General features: G+C 29.0%; 1 protein-coding gene across 3 annotated transcripts; it reads left to right on the top strand.

Annotated features, from left to right (window-relative positions):
- The first annotated feature begins 5,838 nt into the window (after positions 1-5,838).
- LOC111675841 (purine nucleoside phosphorylase) lies at positions 5,839-22,823 on the top strand. 3 transcript variants are annotated; one of them, XM_046951551.1, is made up of 4 exons: positions 5,839-6,252; positions 18,861-18,947; positions 19,285-19,335; positions 21,676-22,823. In XM_046951551.1, the coding sequence occupies exons 1-4, from the start codon at positions 6,137-6,139 to the stop codon at positions 22,544-22,546; spliced, it is 1,125 nt and encodes a 374-aa protein (XP_046807507.1). In that variant the 5' UTR covers positions 5,839-6,136; the 3' UTR covers positions 22,547-22,823. The 3 variants fall into 3 exon arrangements, with proteins under 3 accessions (XP_046807507.1, XP_023292453.1, XP_023292454.1); XM_023436685.2 differs by lacking the exon at positions 19,285-19,335 and having other exon boundaries at positions 5,840-6,252; XM_023436686.2 differs by lacking the exons at positions 18,861-18,947; positions 19,285-19,335 and having other exon boundaries at positions 5,840-6,252.
- The last annotated feature ends 548 nt before the right edge of the window (positions 22,824-23,371 follow it).

Below are 23,371 nucleotides of genomic sequence, written 5' to 3' on the forward strand. Positions count from 1 at the left end.
AGATCAGTCTATAGACTAGTTTATAGAATGATCTATTGATCAGTATATGTTATAGACTTTGTAGATTATTCTATTGATTGGGATACAGATTAGTCTATATTCTAGTCTTTGGATCATTCTATAGACTAGGCAATAGATCAGTCTACAGATTAGGCTTTAGATCAATCTATAAACAAGGCTATAATACACTCTACTAGGCAATAAATCACTCTAGAGACTAAGCTATAGATCACTCTAAAGACTAGGTTGTAGATCAGCCTATAGACTAAGCCTTAGATCGGTCTATTGACAACTCTATAGACTAGGTTATATATCATTGTAAATCAGTCTATAGACTAATCTTTGGATCGGTCTATTGATAAGTTTATAGACTAGACTATAGACCACTATAGACTGAGCTATATACCAATCTATATACTAGGCTAAAGATCTCTCTAAAGACTAATCATTTTTGTCTATAGACTTCAACTCTAAACTAATGCTGTCATTAGTTATTAGGAGAGTTTTCCATCTATGCTTATGGTACATATTATCTAATCTTAAAAACATTAATTACCTTAACACCATGCCCAGTTTCGAGTGGGCGTGATCATCTAGACCTCATTAAAAGAAATATAAAAAAGCATTCAATTTTTAAATTCAATTAATTAAATAGACATAAACAAATTATAAACACCAGTATTATTTTGAACTTTCACAGCAAATAAAACAAAAAAACTGATAAGACAGATATTTTTTGTTTTTAAATTCAAATGTAAGTGATCATAAAGCGTTGCTAGATGATCGCTTAAGTTTCATTTTCTATAAAAAAAAAAACAAAAACAATTTCAACAAGTTGAACCACTGGGGGTATTTACATTTCTTAGCTCGCCTCCTTGACAGACTGTTCCAATAATTGTAAATCGATTTGATTTTTATTTGTATATATGTATGACTATATGTATTTTTTATTTATTCTTACATTCGTTTTGCTGCTGCTCCTGTGAGACATTTAACGTCAATGGTTTTTATCAATTTTTGTCATCTCTGGTGGTAAACAACTTTATTGTTATTTTAACGATTGTTTTGTAAAAAAATATTAATTTATATTTTTAAATAATACCTATTTATTAATAATAAATAAAAATCAACAAAAAAAATAAGTGAAATTTTCAAAAACATATTTTGAAAAAAAATATTGAAAAACAATCAAATGCGTTAGAGTAATATTGAGAAAAATACCCGATTCAATTTGTATTGAAATCGAATATAAGTATACTTAGTTCAACATAATTTTACGGAAGTAAAAATATTGATAATAAATAATTCTGTAACAAATTGTCTGATTGCAAATACAATGTTTATCAAGAATTTTTATAATTGAAATTTGAAATAAGTTGTACGTACATTATGGATATAGTTTTCGAAAACCCCGTCAAAAATCTCATTGATATACCTCTCGTTTGGTATACATATATATACTGGGTTTATAACTTAAAAACTTGTGTTTTTTCTAATCTTAGCTTTTATTTTAAAACATTGGTTTTGTTAGCTATGGCCCTTTCCTAACTTTCTGGCACAATATGTATACCGATTCCAAACCAAAAATACTGCTCATCTTTTAAGTCTAAAAAACAGACAGAACGTTCTGCTCTGCTCGATATATAGTTATAGTTTTGAACTGACTTCAATGGCCTGACCCAATTTCAGGAGCTTATATTAGTTAATACTCTTTTGTTCCCAATAAATACAGGGCATTCAATAACTTTTCGCCATAGATATATTTCTTTGGTGCCGATTCGGCTGGTGGGCCGTTCTTCGCTTACAATTGTCGTTATCCATAATCTCTTCTTTCGAGATCTTTAGGCTTTAATTACCTGCAGGTACCCTGATGAAATACGCTTCTCTTGGTGTTATTGCAATCCAGGGGAAAAGATGTCCTACCAGTAATACCTCTAGTCTGCCGGGACTATAAACTTTATCAAATGTATTGAACCAAGGAACAACGGGAACCAATAGTCCTAATTGCAAAGTGTATAAATTTGTCTTGTCACAGTTATTGGAAAGGTCCCTTAGGATTGCAAGTGTTCGGTATAAGTTCGGTGCTGTTGCAAGAGAAAACAGATACCCCGCTTTTGAAATTAGTTGGTGTTTAGTGTGGAAATAACCACCCTTTCCCCAAAAACCCGAAAATTTCTCATTCATTTTTTTGTTTTCTGTGAGTAAGTAAAAGACATCGGCTTATTTGATGTATTTGAGTTTCGGTCCACCGAATCATTCTCTATGTGTTTTTTTTTTTTTTTTGCATCTCGAAAGTTAAGCAACGTACCAGCAATGGTCTAGACTGATTTTCATGTAATGCACTCCGATATCTTTTCGCAAACATTACGGAATAGTTGCTTAAGTTATTCAAAATGATTTCACAAGATCGTGTTGTGTTTGACTGTAATCTTCATGAAGTAATGTACAAACCCTGCCTTGTTTCTAATCTCAATAAAAACTATTCATTATTTATGATCTTATTCTATATCAGATTTCTGGTTTCTAAACCGAGTAAATCATAAATAAATTTGACATATTTTTACGATTTTTTATGTTTTTATTTTGCATTTCTTTTAGAATTTTTTAAAATAGGCAAATTACCGTAATTTCTTAATATAGTTTAACTGCTATTCAGTGTCAACAATAGATAAACCACAATTTTTTTTTTTTGCATAAACGGAAGTATATTTTATTCATTGTTTCTTAAAAAAAACAATCTTATGTAAAAATAAATAAATGTTGTTACACTTTTTAATAAAAATCAAATTCAATTGAAAAAAATTATAGCACGAATAGTTATGTTAAATAACAGCAAAACTAAAAAAAATAAACAAACAAATAATAATTTTTTTTAAATTAATGTTAATCAATGAAAAGTGTTCTTTTAGTTTAGTTTTGCAGAAAAATATGAAGAAATTTCCATATTAGTCGAATTTTTAGACACCCTTTTAAGAGTGAACTAGCAAAAATCAATAAAAAATCATATAAATTTTAATTTATATATATTTTGTTACAACGAAAATTTGGTCAAATCTTGTACATGAAGTCGACTACTTGTTCATTTTCGAACTATTTCACTATAAAAATTGAGAGAATATTCTTAGAACTTCACAAAAGTCTTAAACTGTCTGATATATGATGTATTGCTGCATTAAACTACCTTTGGCAAAACAAAAACAACAACAAAATGAAGAAAGTATTTATAAAAGAGACAAACAGATGAACGTTCAACATAAAGAATACTGAAAGAAACATAAAACAATAACAAAGAGTGCAATTTAGTTAATCAAATGCAGCAACAATTAAACTTTTTAATAAAAGTAACAATTTTATAACGATTTATTTAACCCTTACGTAAGATTGGAACCAATTGGACCACCAATCATTAGTTCATTTAAAATATTGCACATCTGCTTTTCGACGGCCTCATTTCACGGTGGATTTTTTCTTCCACAGGATGAGTTTCTTGGACGACTCATCACCGCCACTTTGTATTTCTTACACACAGGTGACAAGTTTTATACATGGTTCTGTAGATCCTTTGCTTAAGTACTTGAGCCATCAAATCCCTTGCCATACTAGACCCATTGAGGAATCACATGTATCATGAGACAACATCAAACTCTATTGACGTTAGAAGGATGCCTCATTTACCCAGATCATTCTCATCATTTCTTTAAGTTGCACAACCACACTACTAACATGGATATGTTCATCAACAGCATTTAAGGACATTATTGGTTGTCTAAGACTTAATTGCGTGGGGACAATAACCTACTGTGATAAGTTTTGGTATCGTATAGAGTAAACGCTAAAATACTCAACCATGAAGGAAAATCGCTAATAAATTAAGGATTAACAGCTCCATTCAGCTTCGCCAAACAACTCCCTGCATCCGTCATTTATCAAAACCACTCTGAAGCCCTCTAATCCTTTAGATACAAGTATCCAATGGTACTTCACACACCAACTCATACCAAGATTTTATGAATCCAATTCTATTTCACCATCCAACACTCATTTAACCGAACGTCCCTTTCCGCGAATTTGGGTTTAATCAATCAATTTCCCATTTTGTTGCAGTTCTTATTGATCGAATCCAGAGTTCCAGAGCTATAGATGCGATATTACTGAAGGTCAGAATATTCGTAAAATTGCGGATATAAATCCCCTTCATTGCAAAACCTATAATATGTCTACCCCAGAATAATAAAGTCTGGCAAAAAAAAAAAAAAAAAAAAATAAAGATTTTTATTTCAAAAATATTCTTACAAATAATATCCGATATTTTGGACCAATTTATTTCAAGTATACGGCATAGGGTTAATAATAATAAAATTGCAAATGTGAGATAAGTTTTCATACACTCTCATTTACTCTCATTGAAATCAATGGATCAATAGAATGTACAGTGGGAAAGATCGTAAAATAAAAAGGTAATAAATCAAGACCTTTGAGACTATTGATTAGACTTTTATAAGGTATTTAACAATTAAGAACAGGTGATGTTACAGTGGTCCAAAGTGAACAATTTTGGGAGTAAAAAAATATTTTAAAGTATTAAATTCTAGTGAAATGAAACACGTAAAAAACTCTCTTATATTATTTCTGTTTTAGTTAATTAATAAGTTAGTTAGTTTAACGGTTTGTACTTAGTTCACTTTTAGTCACATATTCTTAACGTTATAGGACAATATAAAAATATAGAATATAGGCTCTATCGCAATTTATGTACTTTGAATGGACAAAGATTTTGTTTTGAAATGTGTTTCGGTCCATGGTTGATTCGAAACATTTTTGATCGAGAATAAATATTAGACGACATCGAGTTAACAATAGATTTATAAATCACAATTTCTGTACTTCGAATGAACGAAATTGTTTTCTAAAATGTGTTTCCCTTTCTATCCATTTTTGATCGAGAATAAATATCATGACGATATCGAGTAAACATTAAATATATAAATCGCAATTTCTGTTCTTCGAATAGACGAAGATTTTGTTCTAAAATGTGTTTCCCTTTACCGGTTCTGTCCATGGTTAATTCGAAATATTTTTGATCGAGAATAAATATCATGACGATATCGTGTTAACAATAGATATATAAATCGAAATTTTTGTACTTCGGAATGACGAAGATTTTGCTCTAAAATGTGTTTATCTTCGATTTAGGTTCGGTCCATGATTAATTCGAACTATTTTTAATCGAGAATAAATATCATGACGATATCGAGTTAACAATAGATATATAAATCGCAATTTCTTTACTTTACAAGTTCGGACTATTGTTTACTCGAAACTTTTTCGATTAACAATGAGTCATGTCGTTATCGAGTCAACAATATATATAGATAAACTGTTTATCTTCTTACAATTATGCAAGCAACTAGAGTTACGGGAGATAAAGAGATCTGCCTTGAATAACTATGTATGTATTACAAACGATATTACGAAAGTTTTTTATATTTTTCTAAGTATTATTTTGTTAGACTTTTCCTTTGTTCCCACTGTACTACATCATGTTATCAGTTAATTAAGAATAATATTGGTTATAAAAATTTCGATTATTTATTAAATTAAAATTAATTTAAATATGCACGTGAAGATGTGTGAGTGAATATTTTTTTATGTTTGTTTCAAACGATCGAAGAAGAATCAGAATATCAACAAAAAAAAAGAAAACAAAATACGAAAACAAAAGACGATCAGCACGAGTGTAAACGATTAAAATATGAGTACGAAAACAGTAAAATACGATAAGTAAACTAGTGAAGTACAACAATAACAAAACAACCGGTTTCTTATAAATAGAGGCCACAACACTGTCAAATAGATCAGTTAACAAACAAACTTGAAATAGTCAACATCAAAGAAAAAGGTGCTCCTCATACTGAAGTGAAAAAAACAACAAATAAATAAAACAATAACAACAAAAAAATAAAAGAATTTATTTAACAACAAATTATTTTAAAAATTCTAGAAATTGAAAATTTTTAAAAATTAACATAACAAGATCTTCGTAAAAAACACTCAGTTAAAAACTAAAGCAAAAAATTTTTCGTTAAAAGATTTTAAATACATAGTTTGATTAATAACAAAAAAAAAAAATAACAACATGACCGGTTTCGATATCAAAGGTACTTGTCTCATCACCAAAGCCAAATCCTCAACCAATGGCACTGATACCACAAATGGCACACACAATGCCTATACCGCCAGAGAAAATGCCTCGTAAGTATTTAAAGCAAACACCTGTTTCTGTCGTATAGACATATATAACTTTTTTTTTAAATTAATATATAATTGTAGTTTATAGATACAAATTAGATATTCTGTAAATACAAATTATTGTGTTTGTCTACATGCCCATAAAAAAGAACAAAGTTGTTAGCAGAATTTATAATCAAAGAATTTACAATGTGATTACATCGTTATTTGCGTAAAAAATAAAGGGAAATTGTCTGAAAATTATTTCCAGTATAGATTTTTATTATTTGAATTATTTTTTTTTTGTTTATCAAGAAGTCATTAACATTTTCTTTTAAAGTTCAATGTCCAACAATGTTTTAAAGTTAAAATTAAAGATCTCAAGTGATCAATTGAGTCAATTGCTGAAATATAATTTCATTATAATGCTTTTACTGTAGATCAGGCAATTCCTATGTACTGTGTGTCCACCAATATTGTTTCGGAAAAAGGAGGGCACAACAGGCCCTATAGCGGCCCAGTTGTCTGTAATCACAAAAGTTCATGAGTTTTTTTTTTGAAGTTTGAATAGAAGTATTTAACATTTGTATGAGACTTATGAGGTCTTCAGAAATATATACTTTATATGTTCGAAAAATTTTATTGTAAAATTTTCAACAGAATGACCAAATTGTAAACAAATTCCACAAAGGTGAAGGATGTAAAAATGTTTGTAAAATTAACAAAAAAACGTTGAGTCCGAAGATTCACCAGACATTATATCTTTAACAAGATTTAAAGATTCACCAGACATTATATCTTTAACAAGAGTATGTCGCCCTTTAAAGTTCAGCTATATCTGAAGATTTCTATTCTATTTTTTGTTTTAATCAAGTTTTAGAAACGTTCGTTAGAATTACGATGGATTTTAAACCCTTCGGATCGTTAAGATTCACAGGTGACCACTCTTTAACAAGAGTATGTTGCCATTATAGGTTCAGCTATATCTGAACATTTCTATTTCATTTTTTGTTCCACTTTTGAGGATCTTGAAACTATAATTACTTTTACTTAAAAGTCTTTAACCACGAAACAAATACAAGTGTAATAGTTAGTGGACCAGATCGGCATAATTTATCTTTGCTTTAAGATCATCTCATGACATAATTGTTCAGAATAATCATAATTAAATGGAGAGAAAATTTTCGGTAAAGTTTCATCCGTGAATATTTCTATTCCATTTCAATTGTTCCACTAAATTCTGAGGATCTTGAAACTGTAATTACTTTTACTTTAAAGTCTTAAACAACAAACAATATCAAAAAGTACTAGTAAGTGGACCTGATATAATTTCACCTGGCTCTAGGATCATTTCATAGCTCATCTAGAATTTATAATAATCTAGTAGATGTTTACTTATAGATTCCACTATTTCAATAGTTGTTAAAATTCCAATTATTCCCAATATGTTTTTTGACACCCGGGTCGAAATTTCCGCATTCTTACACGATTATCGATAAACCAACCAAAAAAATATACTAAAATACAAAAAAAATTCCAAAAAAAGAAGAAAATTATTGAAACAGTCTTAAAGACGAAATAGGTTCAAACAGTTTAGGTTTTGGGTTTATAAATATTAGTTAAAAATATCGAAAAACTTGTTTATAACAAAAGTAATAGGCTTACAGAATTGAACATTATTTTTATGATGGTATTTTTATTTAACGGAAAAATTCCGGTAGTTTCTAAAAGGCCTACAAAGTTACACCATTAAATGTTATTTAAAACTTCACGAATATTCCATAATTTGTTTACTTAATTAATTATACATAATTTTTTTTACGCATAAATTATTCAAAATTTTTAAAAAATTAAAAACAATTTTTAAAACATAAACAAATTGATCAACATAAACAAAATTTTGTATACAAAACAAAGAAATTTGTCAACTTTCTTTTCAAAACCCCAAAATTAACCTTGATCTCAAATTGTCTTCAATTCAAATCTCTGTGATAGGTTTTTATTTTTGTGCACAAAGAAAAAGAAACATAATGAAATGCTACTACTAGATTTCTCCAAAATTGGTGATGATAACAAGTTCAAATAATAGCCTTCAGCAAAAATTATTTTTGGAATTCTATTTTTTTTTCTTCAGAAAAAGTAATAACAACCAAAAACGTGATTATTATTAACAAAATTTGTTTATTTAATTGACTGTTTATTTATATTAGAAGACTTTAAATTTTGTTTTGAAAAGTGATCGCTGCCTTCCAAAATTAAAACCGGCCTCTTTGTTTTTTCATTTTATTTATAAAACACGCGACTCTATAATTTATTTGCGTGATAATGATTCTCAATGGAAGGGGGTGTGTTATATGAAAATTATATAATATTTTGTTGTTAATTATATACCATTATGTTGTTTTTATTATTTTAACGATATTAAGTGTTTTATTGTTAGTTTATCATTTTGATAAACGAGCAAAGTGTTCCAAACAAAATAATTTCTAATCGATTTTAAAAGTTTGATATTCAAAATTTTATTCCATACTGCGAATTTAATGGTTATACTTAATTGTTATTATCTTTAGATATTATTAATGGAACCGTTATGATTTGACATCATTTTAATGATTTTTTTATACCAACAATAATATTATAGTGACCAATAAAATATTTATTGGTAATATCAAATTATTTTCCTATAGCCTAAACGTTTTGTTTTGATAAGAGTGTTATTGGAACTAATTCTAACAAAGGAACAAACCAAACGGCTGATCCTAGAATCATGAAATTGAGAATCGACTGAGTCTATAGTCATACAATTTCGGGTTATCACTATATAGCATTTAGACAAAGTGTCAATTCAGTCGAACAGTCATTTCATTTGGCTCTAAAAAGTTTTTCGCCATAAATCTACTCTTTGTAAACAAGAGAGAAGACAGTCATCTCATTATAGTCCCCTTGTAATTTACAGAGTGGAAATTTTAAAATCAAATGTAGGCAATAAGCTAATTGGTTCATTGCTTTATCGACTGTCTGTTTTTGTCTAGTCATTTGGGTAGCCAGTGATTAGGTGAAACTAATGCACTTGACTTTTCACAGACACTAACTAGACATCACACAGTGGTATAGGAAAAAAAAAAGAGGGAAATAATTCGGTAACTTCTAAACGGTTAATCCGATTTTAATGAAATTTGGTATGCACAAAGAGGAGGTGTTGTCGAGTTTAGGTTTTGAATTTGGACCTTATAGGCCAACCAGGGGCCCGGCGGGGGGTCCTCAAATTAGGACACCTCGGCTATATAAAATTTTTAAAACGATCCTATTTCTTCATTTGAGTTCCGATTTAAAAAAAATTTCGTATATAGAATCTCCTCATCGAGCACTATAAAAAATGTCGTCATAGCAGTAAATTATCTCTTATAGTTTAGGAGATATTCGGATTTGAAAATTAAAATTTTAAAATTTTTACCGTTCTTACTTTAGTTTTTTGATAATAGCGGGTCCAAATATTCCCGATTTTCGCCATTTCTTTTTTTATTCGCTTAACAACAAGTTTATATATCAAGCAGTGAAAGAATTATGTAAAAATCATGACTGAGTCCAAAGTTATAGGCATTTTAATTTAAAAAATTAAAAAAAGGCGATTTTTTGCCATTTTTTTGGGGAAAAAGTATCTTTTTCTTTTTAAGTTATCTAAAAAGTTTCTAAGAAGATGTATATAGAATTTATACTTTTTGAAAAGCTGACTTTACATAAAATACGATAAATGAAACAAAACCTAAAAATTTTTGATACCGAGGGGACCAGGTCCATCCAAAAAAACCTATTTTTTTATAGAAAATTCAATTTTGAGCAAAAGATCTCAAATCGCATAGTCGATATCAAATTATAGTGACCTGTTTTATATGACCCAATATGTTCTTAATCATTTTGTAACGGGTTTCGATAACCCCGCCCCTGGTATGGATATAATAGGCAAAAAACCAAAAAATCCCATTTTTGGGATTTTTTAAAACTTTTTGGGAATTCCGGGATTTCTAATAAGAAAATTCGAACTTTTTATTTAATTTTAGATTTTGAGTAAAAAAATCTACCTAACTGTAAAATTTCATCAAAAAATATTCATAAATAAAATTTTTATTGCAATTTGAAAAATTTGTATCTTCGCAAAAACTGAATAAAAAACATTTTTTAATTTTTTTTAAAAAAAGTATTCCGCGAATTTTTTAATTTTCAAAAATTATATACAGTTTTGAAAAATAGACAAAATTACCTTTCCATTGATATATACATGCCTACCTAATGTTTTTTAAGTGACAAATTAATTAGGGAAAACTCAACATCTTTTAGAAAATTTTCCTAGCACTATTATTTTCATCCATAACGTTAACTCTTAAATTTGTTACATATATTAAAAAATTTTCAGGTATTATTTTTTAAACTGTAATGATTTTTACCCCTATAGGTCACTTTAATAGGTAGCTTATTAAAGTGACCTATTGAGGAAAAATTCATTACATAAGGATACGTTAGACATATTAGGTAGAATATCATAACCCTTTAAAAAATAATTTAATTTAAGTACCTGTAATTAATATATAAGACAGGTTTATATCTGTTTGTAATTATTTGTAATTTTCTAACCATGGCGATCGTACTAAAAAAAATGATTTGTGCTCCATTTTATTTGAACACTCTTCAGCTCCTTTTCAAGATAAAGTGAACTTCTTATTGAAATATATTGAAACTGCACATAAAAATAAAGTGGATTGAAAATTTGTGGATGTAAAATTGAAAATTTTATAAAATCAGTTGATATAAAACTGAAGAGTGTTCGGTATTCCATTGCTAAATTTCGATCGAAATTTTCTGATTGGCTGGATGAATGTGTAGAAGTTGCTATTTGCGTATCAACTGTTGGTGCTCCCTGTAAGCAGTATGAGGATTTGAGCTCAAAATCTAAGAGGAAAAGGTTATCAACTTCACTAGAAACCTTATCTAACGAAGAAGTTTCGGACACTTTTAAAGCAATGTTAAGAAAAGAAAAACAGCCTTTGGATGCCATAAAAATTGCAAATATTCTTCCAAACGCATCACCAAGACGACTGAAAAGAATTGAAAAGAGTATACCCACACCATCATCTGATACAACGTTCACTGAGGAAGAAGCTATTGCGCTTATGTTGCAGCTGTCGTGATTATATGTAGTTATCACGTTAAGAAAGGCGCTATCTGAAAAAGGAGTGGATGTTTTACCATCATATGACAAAATAAATGAAAAGAAGAAAAGCATTATACCACCTCCTATTGAAATAACTGATCGGAAGGCTGTTATTGGACTCGGCGCTCTACTCGAAAATACTGCTTTAAGGATTGCTTCTGACTTTTCTTCAGACCAACTAAAAAAAATAAATTCTTGTGATCTTCAACTCATTTGTAAGTGGGGATGTGATGGATTATCAGCACTCTCGGAATATAAACAAATCAACACAAGTGAATCATCTTCCGAGTATAAAAGTGTATTTATGGCATCGCTAGTTCCATTAAGAATTCGAAAGTATGCTGACAGCGATTCTCCATCAACCAGTTTCGATGATATTTGGAAGAATTCGACTCCAGGATCCAAAGCTTTTTGTAGGCCAATAAGCTTTGAGTATATAAAGGAATCCAAAACAACAACGCAAGATTTGATAAATCGTATTGAAGCAGAAATTAAAAACTTGGAACCTATAACAATCGAAATAGAAAATTATTCGTTTAACATGTCCTATGATTTAAAACTTACAATGATTGATGGGAAAGTTGGAAATGCCATTACAGGAACATCATCTACTTGGTACTGCTACATATGTGGTGATAAAAATCAGAATTTTCGAATATTTCCAAGCAAAGATCAATAAATGAGGAAACATTACAATTTGGAATATCCCCCCTACATGCTCGCATACGATTTCTGGAACATTTTCTACATATAGCATATGATTTAAAGTACAGAAGCATACCGGAAAATGCAAACAAAAGTGCAAATAACAATAAGGAGTTAATGGAAATGAGAGCCAGTGAGAAACGAAGAATTCAAGAGGAATTTAAAAGCGGATGGGATTAAATATTGATAAACCACTCACAGGATATGGAAGCACAAACGATGGTAATACCGCTAGACGTTTTTTTAAACATTTTGAAACTACTTCCGAAATAACCGGAATTAGTATGGATTTACTGCAAAAGGTCAATATTATTCTAATGGCGATAAATAGCAAGCATAAAGTGAACGCAACAAAATTTGGAGAGTATTCTACAAAAGTTTCTAAATTACTTTTGAAATTATATCCCTGGAAAGAAATGACACCTACAGTTCACAAGATATTATGTCATGGAAAGGTCATCATAGAACATAATATTCTGCCTTTAGGAGAGCTTACAGAAGAACCCCAAGAATCGAGGAATAGAGACTTTAAGCATATTCATCAGTTTAGCTCAAGGAAGTGTTCTAGGCAGTCTCAAAATGAAGATATTTTTAATAATCTGATTCTATCTTCTGATCCTGTTTTATCTACTATAAGGAAACGTTGGATTTGCTACAAAACGTTAGCATTTGAAAATATTCATGAATTTAAAGATTTACTTTATCTTTTAGATATGGACTACTGTGATACCGATTATTTTACAAAATTATATTAATTTATAAAAAAAAAAATAAATAAAGACTATTTTTATATAAAATAAATACTTGTTAATTTTTTTTAGGGATAAAGAATAAAAGATTAATCGTAAAAAGTGGCTGTAAAAATTCATAAAAATTTAGGTAGTAAAACATGCCTAACAAATGTATGGATGAAAATAATAGTACTAGGTAAATTCTCTAAAAGATGTTGAGTTTTCCCTAATTAATTTGTCACTTAAAAAACATTAGGTAGGCATGTTATATATCAATGGAAAGGTAATTTTGTCTATTTTTCAAAACTGTATATAATTTTTGAAAATTAAAAAATTCGCGGAATACTTTTTTAAAAAATGTTTTTTATTCAGTTTTTGCGAAGATACAAATTTTTCAAATTGCAATAAAAATTTTATTTATGAATATTTTTTGATGATGAAATTTTACAGTTAGGTAGATTTTTTTACTCAAAATCCAAAATTAAATAAAAATTTCGAATTTTCTTATTAGAAATCCCGGAATTCCCAAAAAAGTTTTAAAAATCCCAAAAATGGGATTTTTTGGTTTTTTGCCTATTATATCCATACCAGGGGCGGGGTTATCGAAACCCGTTACAAAATGATTAAGAACATATTGGGTCATATAAAACAGGTCACTATAATTTGATATCGACTATGCGATTTGAGAATTTTTGCTCAAAATTGAATTTTCTATAAAAAAATAGGGTTTTTTGGATGGACCTGGTCCCCTCGGTATCAAAAATTTTTAGGTTTTGTTTCATTTATCGTATTTTATGTAAAGTCAGCTTTTCAAAAAGTATAAATTCTATATACATCTTCTTAGAAACTTTTTAGATAACTTAAAAGAAAAAGATACTTTTTTCCCAAAAAAATGGCAAAAAATCGCCTTTTTTTAATTTTTTAAATTAAAATGCCTATAACTTTGGACTCAGTCATGATTTTTACATAATTCTTTCACTGCTTGATATATAAACTTGTTGTTAAGCGAATAAAAAAAGAAATGGCGAAAATCGGGAATATTTGGACCCGCTATTATCAAAAAACTAAAGTAAGAACGGTAAAAATTTTAAAATTTTAATTTTCAAATGCGAATATCTCCTAAACTATAAGAGATAATTTACTGCTATGACGACATTTTTTATAGTGCTCGATGAGGAGATTCTATATACGAAATTTTTTTTAAATCGGAACTCAAATGAAGAAATAGGATCGTTTTAAAAATTTAACATAGCCGAGGTGTCCTAATTTGAGGACCCCCCGCCGGGCCCCTGGTTGGCCTATAAGGTCCAAATTCAAAACCTAAACTCGACAACACCTCCTCTTTGTGCATACCAAATTTCATTAAAATCGGATTAACCGTTTAGAAGTTACCGAATTATTTCCCTCTTTTTTTTTCCTATACCACTGTGCATCACTCCTATTGCAAATGAAACGTTGAAACTGCTTTCGATTCATGTTTCTACTGTACCCAATCTAGATTACATGGAGACAGTAAACTGACGACAGTATTCGCATTGCAATTTGTGAGAAATTTCCCTAAAACAAAATTTCGCTGGGATTGATTGAAGTTATCGAATAACAAACAAACAAAATTTTAAATATAAATTCTCTGTCAATGTCAAAATAATTGACAAACAAACTTTAAACTTTGTTATTTTCGTGTATAAAAACACATACACAATTTGTCACCTTTTTAACAAATTTCTGAAGAAATTTAATACTTTATTATAGTGACGTTTTTTGCTATTATGTATGGCAACTCTGCAAAGTTTAATTTTGTATTCATAACATCAAACAAACTACACTAACATCAGATTAAATTAATTTTAAGATTAACTAATCAGATTTTTAATTCGCATTTAATTGTCAACTCAAAAGACCGCTCTAATGGGTTTATATGTATATTTAAAATAAAATTCATTTAAATAATATACTTACCTTATTTCCGACCACAAACGCAAATAATTGTGGTTTAAATTGTTTTAATTTTAGGCATGACAATAATGTGTGACAGTGGCGAAAGTTTCAAATGGCTGCTTATATAATATAATACAGTTAACACTGGGAATCATTTGTACACTAAGTAGTTAACTAAAGTTTAACTAACAGCTAACGATTACTAGTTAGTAGTTAAAACTGCATTTGAAAAGTGTAAAAATGTTTCAAGACAAAAATTCCTTTTACGACCTTGCCTACTTCGTTAGTAGAACATGTTACTGAACCTTAATTTCTAATTTGTTACAGTCTAAAAATGTCTTGTATTAAAACGCAAATTGAATATTGTTTTAAATAAATATGTAGATGTTTTTATGCTTAATTTATTATTTAAAACATATTAAAGAAATATTTAATTAAAGAATAAATTTGCTAACACTTTGTTTAATTTTGGCTTGGTATTTTTATATTTAATAAAGAATTTTTTTTATTTTAAATTTAAAAAAAAAACATGATTACGCAGATAAATTATTTAAACAATTGTTTAAATTTGTTTTTATCAAAAAATATTTGAAATTGTTAGCAATAATCACACACCTTCTCCTAAATTTCAAACGCAAGATCTTTCATTCAAAAAGAAGTGAAGTGAGACTCACTATGTTTCACTTCTTCTAGTAGAGATTCGACTCGATCATTGTATAATTAGAATACACACGAAACTTGTTTATGTCTGAATTTTAAACTGAATTCAAATCTTATAAAATACCGAATATAGATTTCATCAGGGTTCGCTGCAGTCTCAAAATATGAGCAATTCCAAATTGTATTTCTCAAGTAAACATTTCATCGCTCTTGCAAATATTAAAAAAATTATTAAAAATACGTTCGAGTTATTCAAAAATTATGAAATATACATATTTCTATGAATGTATTTGTTACTTATCGACCAATTCAATTAAAAAACTACTTTCGGAAGTACAGTACAAGAATAACAAGTTTCTAATACTTTCTATATGACGGTCCACACTAGGAAATTTTTGATTTAGATGAAGAGACAATTAATTGATTGATATTTTTGTCTCTTTCTATCTTACACAAAATCAAAAGTTTCCCTAAAAAAGTCTTCCTTAGTAGACCGAAACTATCTAGATTACTTGGAGACAATTGCCTTCCATCTGTATTGTAAAGAGTGACGAATGATATAGAATCTGATAGATATTATTATTATGTGGATTTGTGGTCTGTTTTTGGACAATAAAAATTTTAAGGGCGTTTTATATATAACTTAAAAAAATCTGAAATGATTAAGCAACTTTAATCATATAATAATCCTAATCATAAGCCCAAAACAAAATTTCAATTCTAAAAAAAGAAGTGCATATGATAAAGAACGGTTCACAACACCTGCGTAAATTAACTTTTTCAATTTAAAACAGTGGTCCGTTTAGAATTTTATTTTAATGTTAGAAATACATTTAACCTTATTCGATGCCCATAAAAGCCATCTTTTAAAACATTTTTTTAGCAATAATGTAAACAAGTCTTCAGAAAAGGGTCTCTCTCGAAAATATGACTAATGACTAAGAGGTCTAATCTGGACGCCATATTAGACCTCTTTCTCAAATTCAATTCAAAACGCTAAAACTCTTTAACATAATAATTTAATAATACATATTACATTTATAATGTGATACAATATTAATAATTAATCGTGTTACTATATTCCGAGAAGATCGGTTTATAATTGATCAAATTATAGAAAACAATTTTCTATGTTTAATGTATGGAATTACCGATAATAACACCTTTAAGCATTTTTAAGTTAATACTCAAGTACCTATTATTTCTTGACCAAAAATGTTTGGCGAAAAAATGAATTTCTTATCGTACTTTATATTAAATGACGATCCATAAAAATTATTTCTATTCATAAGAAAAAAAAAATCTTATCAAATTTTAGTTTATTTTCTAACATTGATATTGAAAATTCAACATTAATTACGTCAACGAATTTAATAAAATTAAAGGAATGAATTCTACACTTAAAAGCGATATTAAAAACAAGTATTGATTCATTAAAAACATTAAATACTAATAAAGTTAGGACCGCAAAAACATCTAGCTATTTATTTATGATCTTGTCAGATCAACAGATGTTCCACTTTATTAAATATAGTTTGAAAGAGATTTTATAATATTTACAACAAGAAATTAGTTAGGTCTTATCTGTAATGACATACTAACTTATCTTAAAGTGAGAATATTATATATAAATACAAATCCAACTTATGGAAGGGTAAAAACTAATACAACACAATAAAAATAATCTAATAGATAATGCTTACTCTTAACAGGGAGAAAACGAAATTTGTGCTTACTGATATATATTTAGATATTTTTAGCATTATGTACTTTTATATTAAAAAATTTAGTTTATTTTTGTAAAATATTGTGACATACAACGTTTTGATATGAATAGTAAACTGGATCATTGTTTTTATCAATAGTTTAAACACGTGCCAAAATTAACATTGGCAGATCAGCTTGTGTATGTTTATCAATTTCTAAATCCATATTCATTAACTCATTTTATTGAATTATATTATTCGAGTAAAAATGCTTAACATTTTTACATTGTAAAACGCGTTGTCCAGAATTGGCGAGAGTTATACAACAATGAATAAATAAATATTAATTGCATAAGTTGACTATGTTATGACATTTAGGCGATACAGATAATTATCAATTATAATTGATAAAACATTTTATTGAATATAATGAAAAAAGTGATCTTATTTACAGAAGAATGAACTTAGTTCCGAGTTACAATAAAAAATTTAGTGAGTAAGTCCATTTCTAGTTGTATGTGATGATATAATATCCTATTAAATGCTATTCTCAGATAAAGTTAGTAGATTTTTTATAATATTTTTCAAACGTTGATCAGTCGTTAATTCATGGACCGATTTTAAACATGTTTTTACACACCAATAACAAAAAATGTAAGGCATATTGATGCGTCTGTAATACATTATTGAAATTATTGATCACACATTCACAGAAATACATAACATTATATATGTATAGTTTGGGTCCATGTAAGTTACTAAGATGGTTTGCCAACAGACATATGTACGTCTGTCCGTCTCTGAAAAATGAGAAGGAACTTACTATAATTAGACCGAACTGCAAACTAGACTTAAAACTAGAACATAGACCAGACTATAGACTAGACTTTAAATTATTCTATTGATTATCCTAGAATATAGACTAGACTACATTATAGACTAAACTACATTGTAAACTAAACTCTAGACTAGATAACAGACTAAATTATAGACTATAGCATAGATGATAGGCTAGACGATATATTAATCGATACACTAGGCTATAGCCCAAACGATAGACTAGAGTATAAACTAGACTAAAGACTAGACTAAAGAATAGTACGTAGACTAGTCTATAGATTACTCTATCGATTAGACTTTAAACTAGATTATTGTCTATACTATACACTAGACTATAGATTTCATCGTAAACTACTCTAAAGGCTATACTATCGACTATGCTATAGACTAAACTAGAAATTAAACTAAAGACCAGACTGAAGACAAAACTATAGGCTAGACTATAGACTAGACTACAGACTAGAATATGGACTAGTATATAGACTAGACTATAGACTAGACTATAGACTAGACCATAGACTAGACTATAGACTAGACTATAGACTAGACTATAGACTAGACTATAGACTAGACTATAGACTAGACTATAGACTAGACTATAGACTAGACTATAGACTAGACTATAGACTAGACTATAGACTAGACTATAGACTAGACTATAGACTAGACTATAGACTAGACTATAGACTAGACTGTAGACTAGACTATAGACTAGACTGTAGACTAAAATTAATCCATTTATAAAAGTTTATCATTATTTCGCATGAAATTTCATGCCAGCAAAATTTTAAAACATTTTTTATAAAAATTTTTCCTATCAAACCATCATTTCTTTTTATATTACAGTGAACATCAAACGTCAGCAACAAATTCATCAATGACAAATGAATTGACACCATCACAACAAGTTGAAATGGTGATTAATGAAGATAAGTTAGTACACACTTTTTTATTAAAAAAAACCCCACCATTTTTATTAAATTATTGCACTATTTACGTGTTTTGTGTTGTTTTGTTTTTTATAAACAAATTATTAATCCTTATAACTTTATTATATTTTCTATTTTTTTATTATTTTTAATGTCTCTCACATGTTTTATGATGTTGATTTTAATCGATATCAATTCAAAAGTAATTATGATATGTTTCTAAGTTTTAATAATATTTTGTTTTTCATTTCACATTTCATTTGTTTAATTAACTTTCGATTGTATGATTTATTATGTCCATATCTCATTTTCATTTAATTGTTATTTTTTTCTTTTTAAAGTTTTTGTGTTTTTAACAAGGTTGGCGGCGTACGATCCGAAATTATTGACAGGTAACGTCAACGATATATTTTTTGTTATTGGTACGGTAATGGTTAGTTGTAATTATTGCGGTAACAGTAGTCTTGATGTAAATGGAAAATTTCTTTTCCAAATTTTTTTTATGCAAACATATTTTTTTTTTATTTTAGTAGTACAATTAACTAATTTGTAGAATTTGCTAATTTTTATTAAATCTATATAAGATGGTTTCCTTTTATTTCGGAAACCATATTTTATATATTGTATGTCAAGCGGTAACGGTATTTCGGGTTTAATGGTAGTAGTACTGAATGTCTAGTTTACCGGTAAGCAATATGTTAGCCAACCTTAATTTTTTATTTTTATACTATTTTGCTATTGTATATATATAATAATTCTTTATCATTTTACAACTTACTAACAAGATCCACATAACAAGTTCCTAATAGAATGTTTCAAAAGCCTGCATGCTTTTATATAAGATAGGGAACGACTTTCAATATGACTTCTCGTTTTGGTTATCTTAATTTCTTTGAAATGAATGAAAACAAAGTCGCATTGTAAATGCAATAACTTCACGTACGGTATAAAGATTAAAAGAGAAAGAGCAAATGTCTGATGTCGTAATACTAATGAAAATAATTATACCCTACACCACTTTAGTGGGAAGGGTGTATTTGATTTGTGCTGTTGTTTGTTACGTACAATAATATTGGTCCTATACCCAACTTGAAGTATACCAATCGACTCAGAATCATTTTCTGAGTCGATTTAGTTTTGTCCGTCCATGTAAGCCTTATAATCAAACTACAGGTCGCAATTTTAAAGATAATTCAATGATACATGATCTTCTATTGTCCCAGGGTTAAGATCGGTCCATTATTACACCTAGCTCCCACAGAACTGAACCTCCGAATAGGGCTTGTAAACCTTGTAATCAAACTTCAGGTCGAAATTTTGAAGTTTGTTCAATGAAATTTTGCACATGATCTTTTATGGTACCGTAGACGAAGCCTGGTGTACATTGGTCCATTATTTCACCTAGCCCCCATACAACTGAACCCCAGAATAGAAGATAGTTCAATGAAATTTAGGACATGATTTTCTATGGTACCGTAGACGAAGCCTATTGAAAATGGTTAACATCGGTCCATTATTTCACCTAAACCCCATACAACTGAACCCGCCGCATAGGGCTATTAAGTTCATAATTATGTTTAATATACTCATATCTCGACAAAAAGCTGCAAAACGAAGTTCTATACGAGACTTGATGACTCTCACGAATTTTATAATAATATGTCCTCATATAACCCTAGCCCCTATGAAAAGTCCCCATCAAAATTTCACTTAAATTTTCACAATTTTATTTACGGCTCAAGTATGTATATCTGAGGCAAGGTACAATTCAACTTAAATGCTTTATTATGACAACTAAATCACATTTTATGTTTGTAAAAGTTGTAGGGTATTATATGGTCGGCCTCACTCGATTATAATTTCTTACTTGTTTTGGGTTAATTATAGATCAATATGAAACTTTTTCAAGTCATTTTTATACCTTACACTCTATATCAATTGGCTCGGAATCACTTTCTGAGTCGATTTAGTTATGTCCGTCTTTCCGCCTTTCAGTCCGTTGTATGATAATTTAATAAAATTTGGCACATACACTTCTTTGATCGATTGGTTTTATGCATACCAATCGGCTTAGAATATCTTTCTGAGTCGATTGAGCTATGTCCGTCAGTCCGTGCGTCTGTCTGTATATGTTATATCCGGAAGAATTTTGGATGAAATTAAGACTAAGAAAGTGTTACAGAGTTTTCTCTCCACATCCTCTACATTTGTCTGAATTCGTACGTCCAATTTTTTATAGTACTTAATGTTGGTCGACTCAAAATACGTACCATCATACTTACTAACCACAGACTTGTTAATTTGAAGAGTTCATCAATTTGTTGAATAATATATTTGAAAGAATCCCGGACCTTGAATCAATAAATATTGATTCATATTTGTTTATAAACAAATTCTAATAATGAGCTTTTTATCATATATAAAAGAAATTGATAAGAATGTTTATAGAAACTCAAAAGTACAACAAAATGATAAACCGAAGAAGTTGGTACAATAACATTCATTTTATAACTTTGCCAACAATTCAAGACAAATGTACTGAGATCGATAATCGGAAGTGAAAATTTATAAATAAAGAAAAAAAATAAATGTTTAATTTAGAGCAAATTAAAAGGTGGTATATCGTTTAAAAATTTTTCATTTTTATGTACTTTTGGTTTAATGGATTTGGTTTAAAGTTTATAAATTTAAAAATTACATTATCTTTACTTTTATTTTTTTCTTTATTACAGTTACTCCTATGATGTTATTAAGGATATAGCTGATTACTTATTGGAACGTACTTCTATTAGACCTGTCATTGGTATAATTTGCGGTTCGGGCTTAAATTCTTTGGCCGATAACATTACCGATACTCAAACTTTCGATTATGAAGATATACCCAATTTTCCGGTATCCACAGTGGAGGGACATGTTGGTCGCATGATTTTTGGTTATTTGGAAGGTTTACCTGTCATGGCTATGCAGGGACGTTTCCACTACTATGAAGGTTATCCTTTGGCTAAGTGTTCCATGCCGGTGCGTGTAATGAAATTAGTGGGAGTACGCTTTCTAATGGCCACAAATGCTGCCGGTGGTCTTAATCCTAAATTCAAAGTTGGTGATATTATGATTGTACGTGACCACATCAATATTATGGGTTTCGCTGGCAACTCTCCTCTGCAGGGACCTAATGATCCCCGTTTTGGTCCACGTTTCCCACCCATGACAAATGCCTATGATGCCCATCTCATTCGCACCGCCCGCAAAGTAGCCAAAGATATGGGCATAGAGAATGATGTCCACGAAGGTGTCTATACCTGTTTGGGTGGTCCCAATTATGAAACGGTAGCTGAATTGAAAATGTTGCGTATCATGGGTGTTGATGCTGTTGGTATGAGTACCGTTCATGAAGTCATCACCGCCAGACATTGTGATTTAACAGTATTTGCCTTTAGTTTGATTACCAACAAATGTGCCACCGACTACGACAGCGGTGAGGACGAGGCCAATCACGAGGAAGTCGTCTTGGTAGGCAATTCCAGACAAGCCATTTGCAGTCAACTTATGTGCCGAGTTGTTAAGGAAATTGCCTCCCAATGCAATTTAACGCCAAAGAAATAAAGTGTTTGAGGAAGAAAAAATTCGAAGACGTTTAAATTTAAAGTTTTTAGATCTGTAAATTATTTAGAGCCATTTTAATACATAAAGAATTATTTTGATTACTTTTTCTAATAATTATTAAAAAAGACAAGAAAATCTTTAGTCAAATTAATTAGTAGTCAATTGATTTGACCTTATTATAGCATGTACTTTATCAATACTACTACTTAAACATAGTGTATGTTTAAAAAAATATTAGTATATAAAATAGTTTTATATAAAGATAAAATATGTATAAAATAATAAAAAAAAATATATATATAAAAATTTTGAGATTTATTATTGTATAATGGTTATTGTAGAATGGTTTTCAGGAACTTTAGAAATAGAAGGCTAAATTAATAATTTCCAAAAATTGCTCAGGATGAAAAATGTTCCAAAATTTGAATAAATTATTCGACCTATTTGAGCTAATTTTCTGATTCAGTGTGGAAACTTAAAAGAAAGGTAACTTAGCAGATAGATAGATAGATAGATAGATAGATAGATAGATAGATAGATAGATAGATAGATAGATAGATAGATAGATAGATAGATAGATAGATAGATAGATAGATAGATAGATAGATAGATAGATAGATAGATAGATAGATATAGAAAATCAATAATTCTGTTAATTAATAATTATGTTAATCTGTCAAACTCTGTTAAATTGTGTCATCCCAGTAATATCTCACAGGAAACTCTATTATTACATACGAATTTTATGCCCTAAAGTATGCATTACATGTTATTCTCCTGTCTATGTACGTTAACATAATACCTGACACTTTTTGTACGCTGGCA

This window comes from Lucilia cuprina, chromosome 5 (genome assembly GCF_022045245.1).
Source record: "Lucilia cuprina isolate Lc7/37 chromosome 5, ASM2204524v1, whole genome shotgun sequence".
Lineage (NCBI taxonomy): Eukaryota > Metazoa > Arthropoda > Insecta > Diptera > Calliphoridae > Lucilia > Lucilia cuprina.

Bases quoted from the DNA above. Each gene is read 5' to 3' on its own strand.
- LOC111675841 (XM_046951551.1), top strand. From the start codon at position 6,137: ATGACCGGTTTCGATATCAAAGGTACTTGTCTCATCACCAAAGCCAAA. The intron at 6,253-18,860 runs GTAAGTATTTAA...TTTATATTACAG, and splicing joins ACCGCCAGAGAAAATGCCTC to TGAACATCAAACGTCAGCAA. The intron at 18,948-19,284 runs GTTAGTACACAC...TTCTTTTTAAAG, and splicing joins ATGGTGATTAATGAAGATAA to TTTTTGTGTTTTTAACAAGG.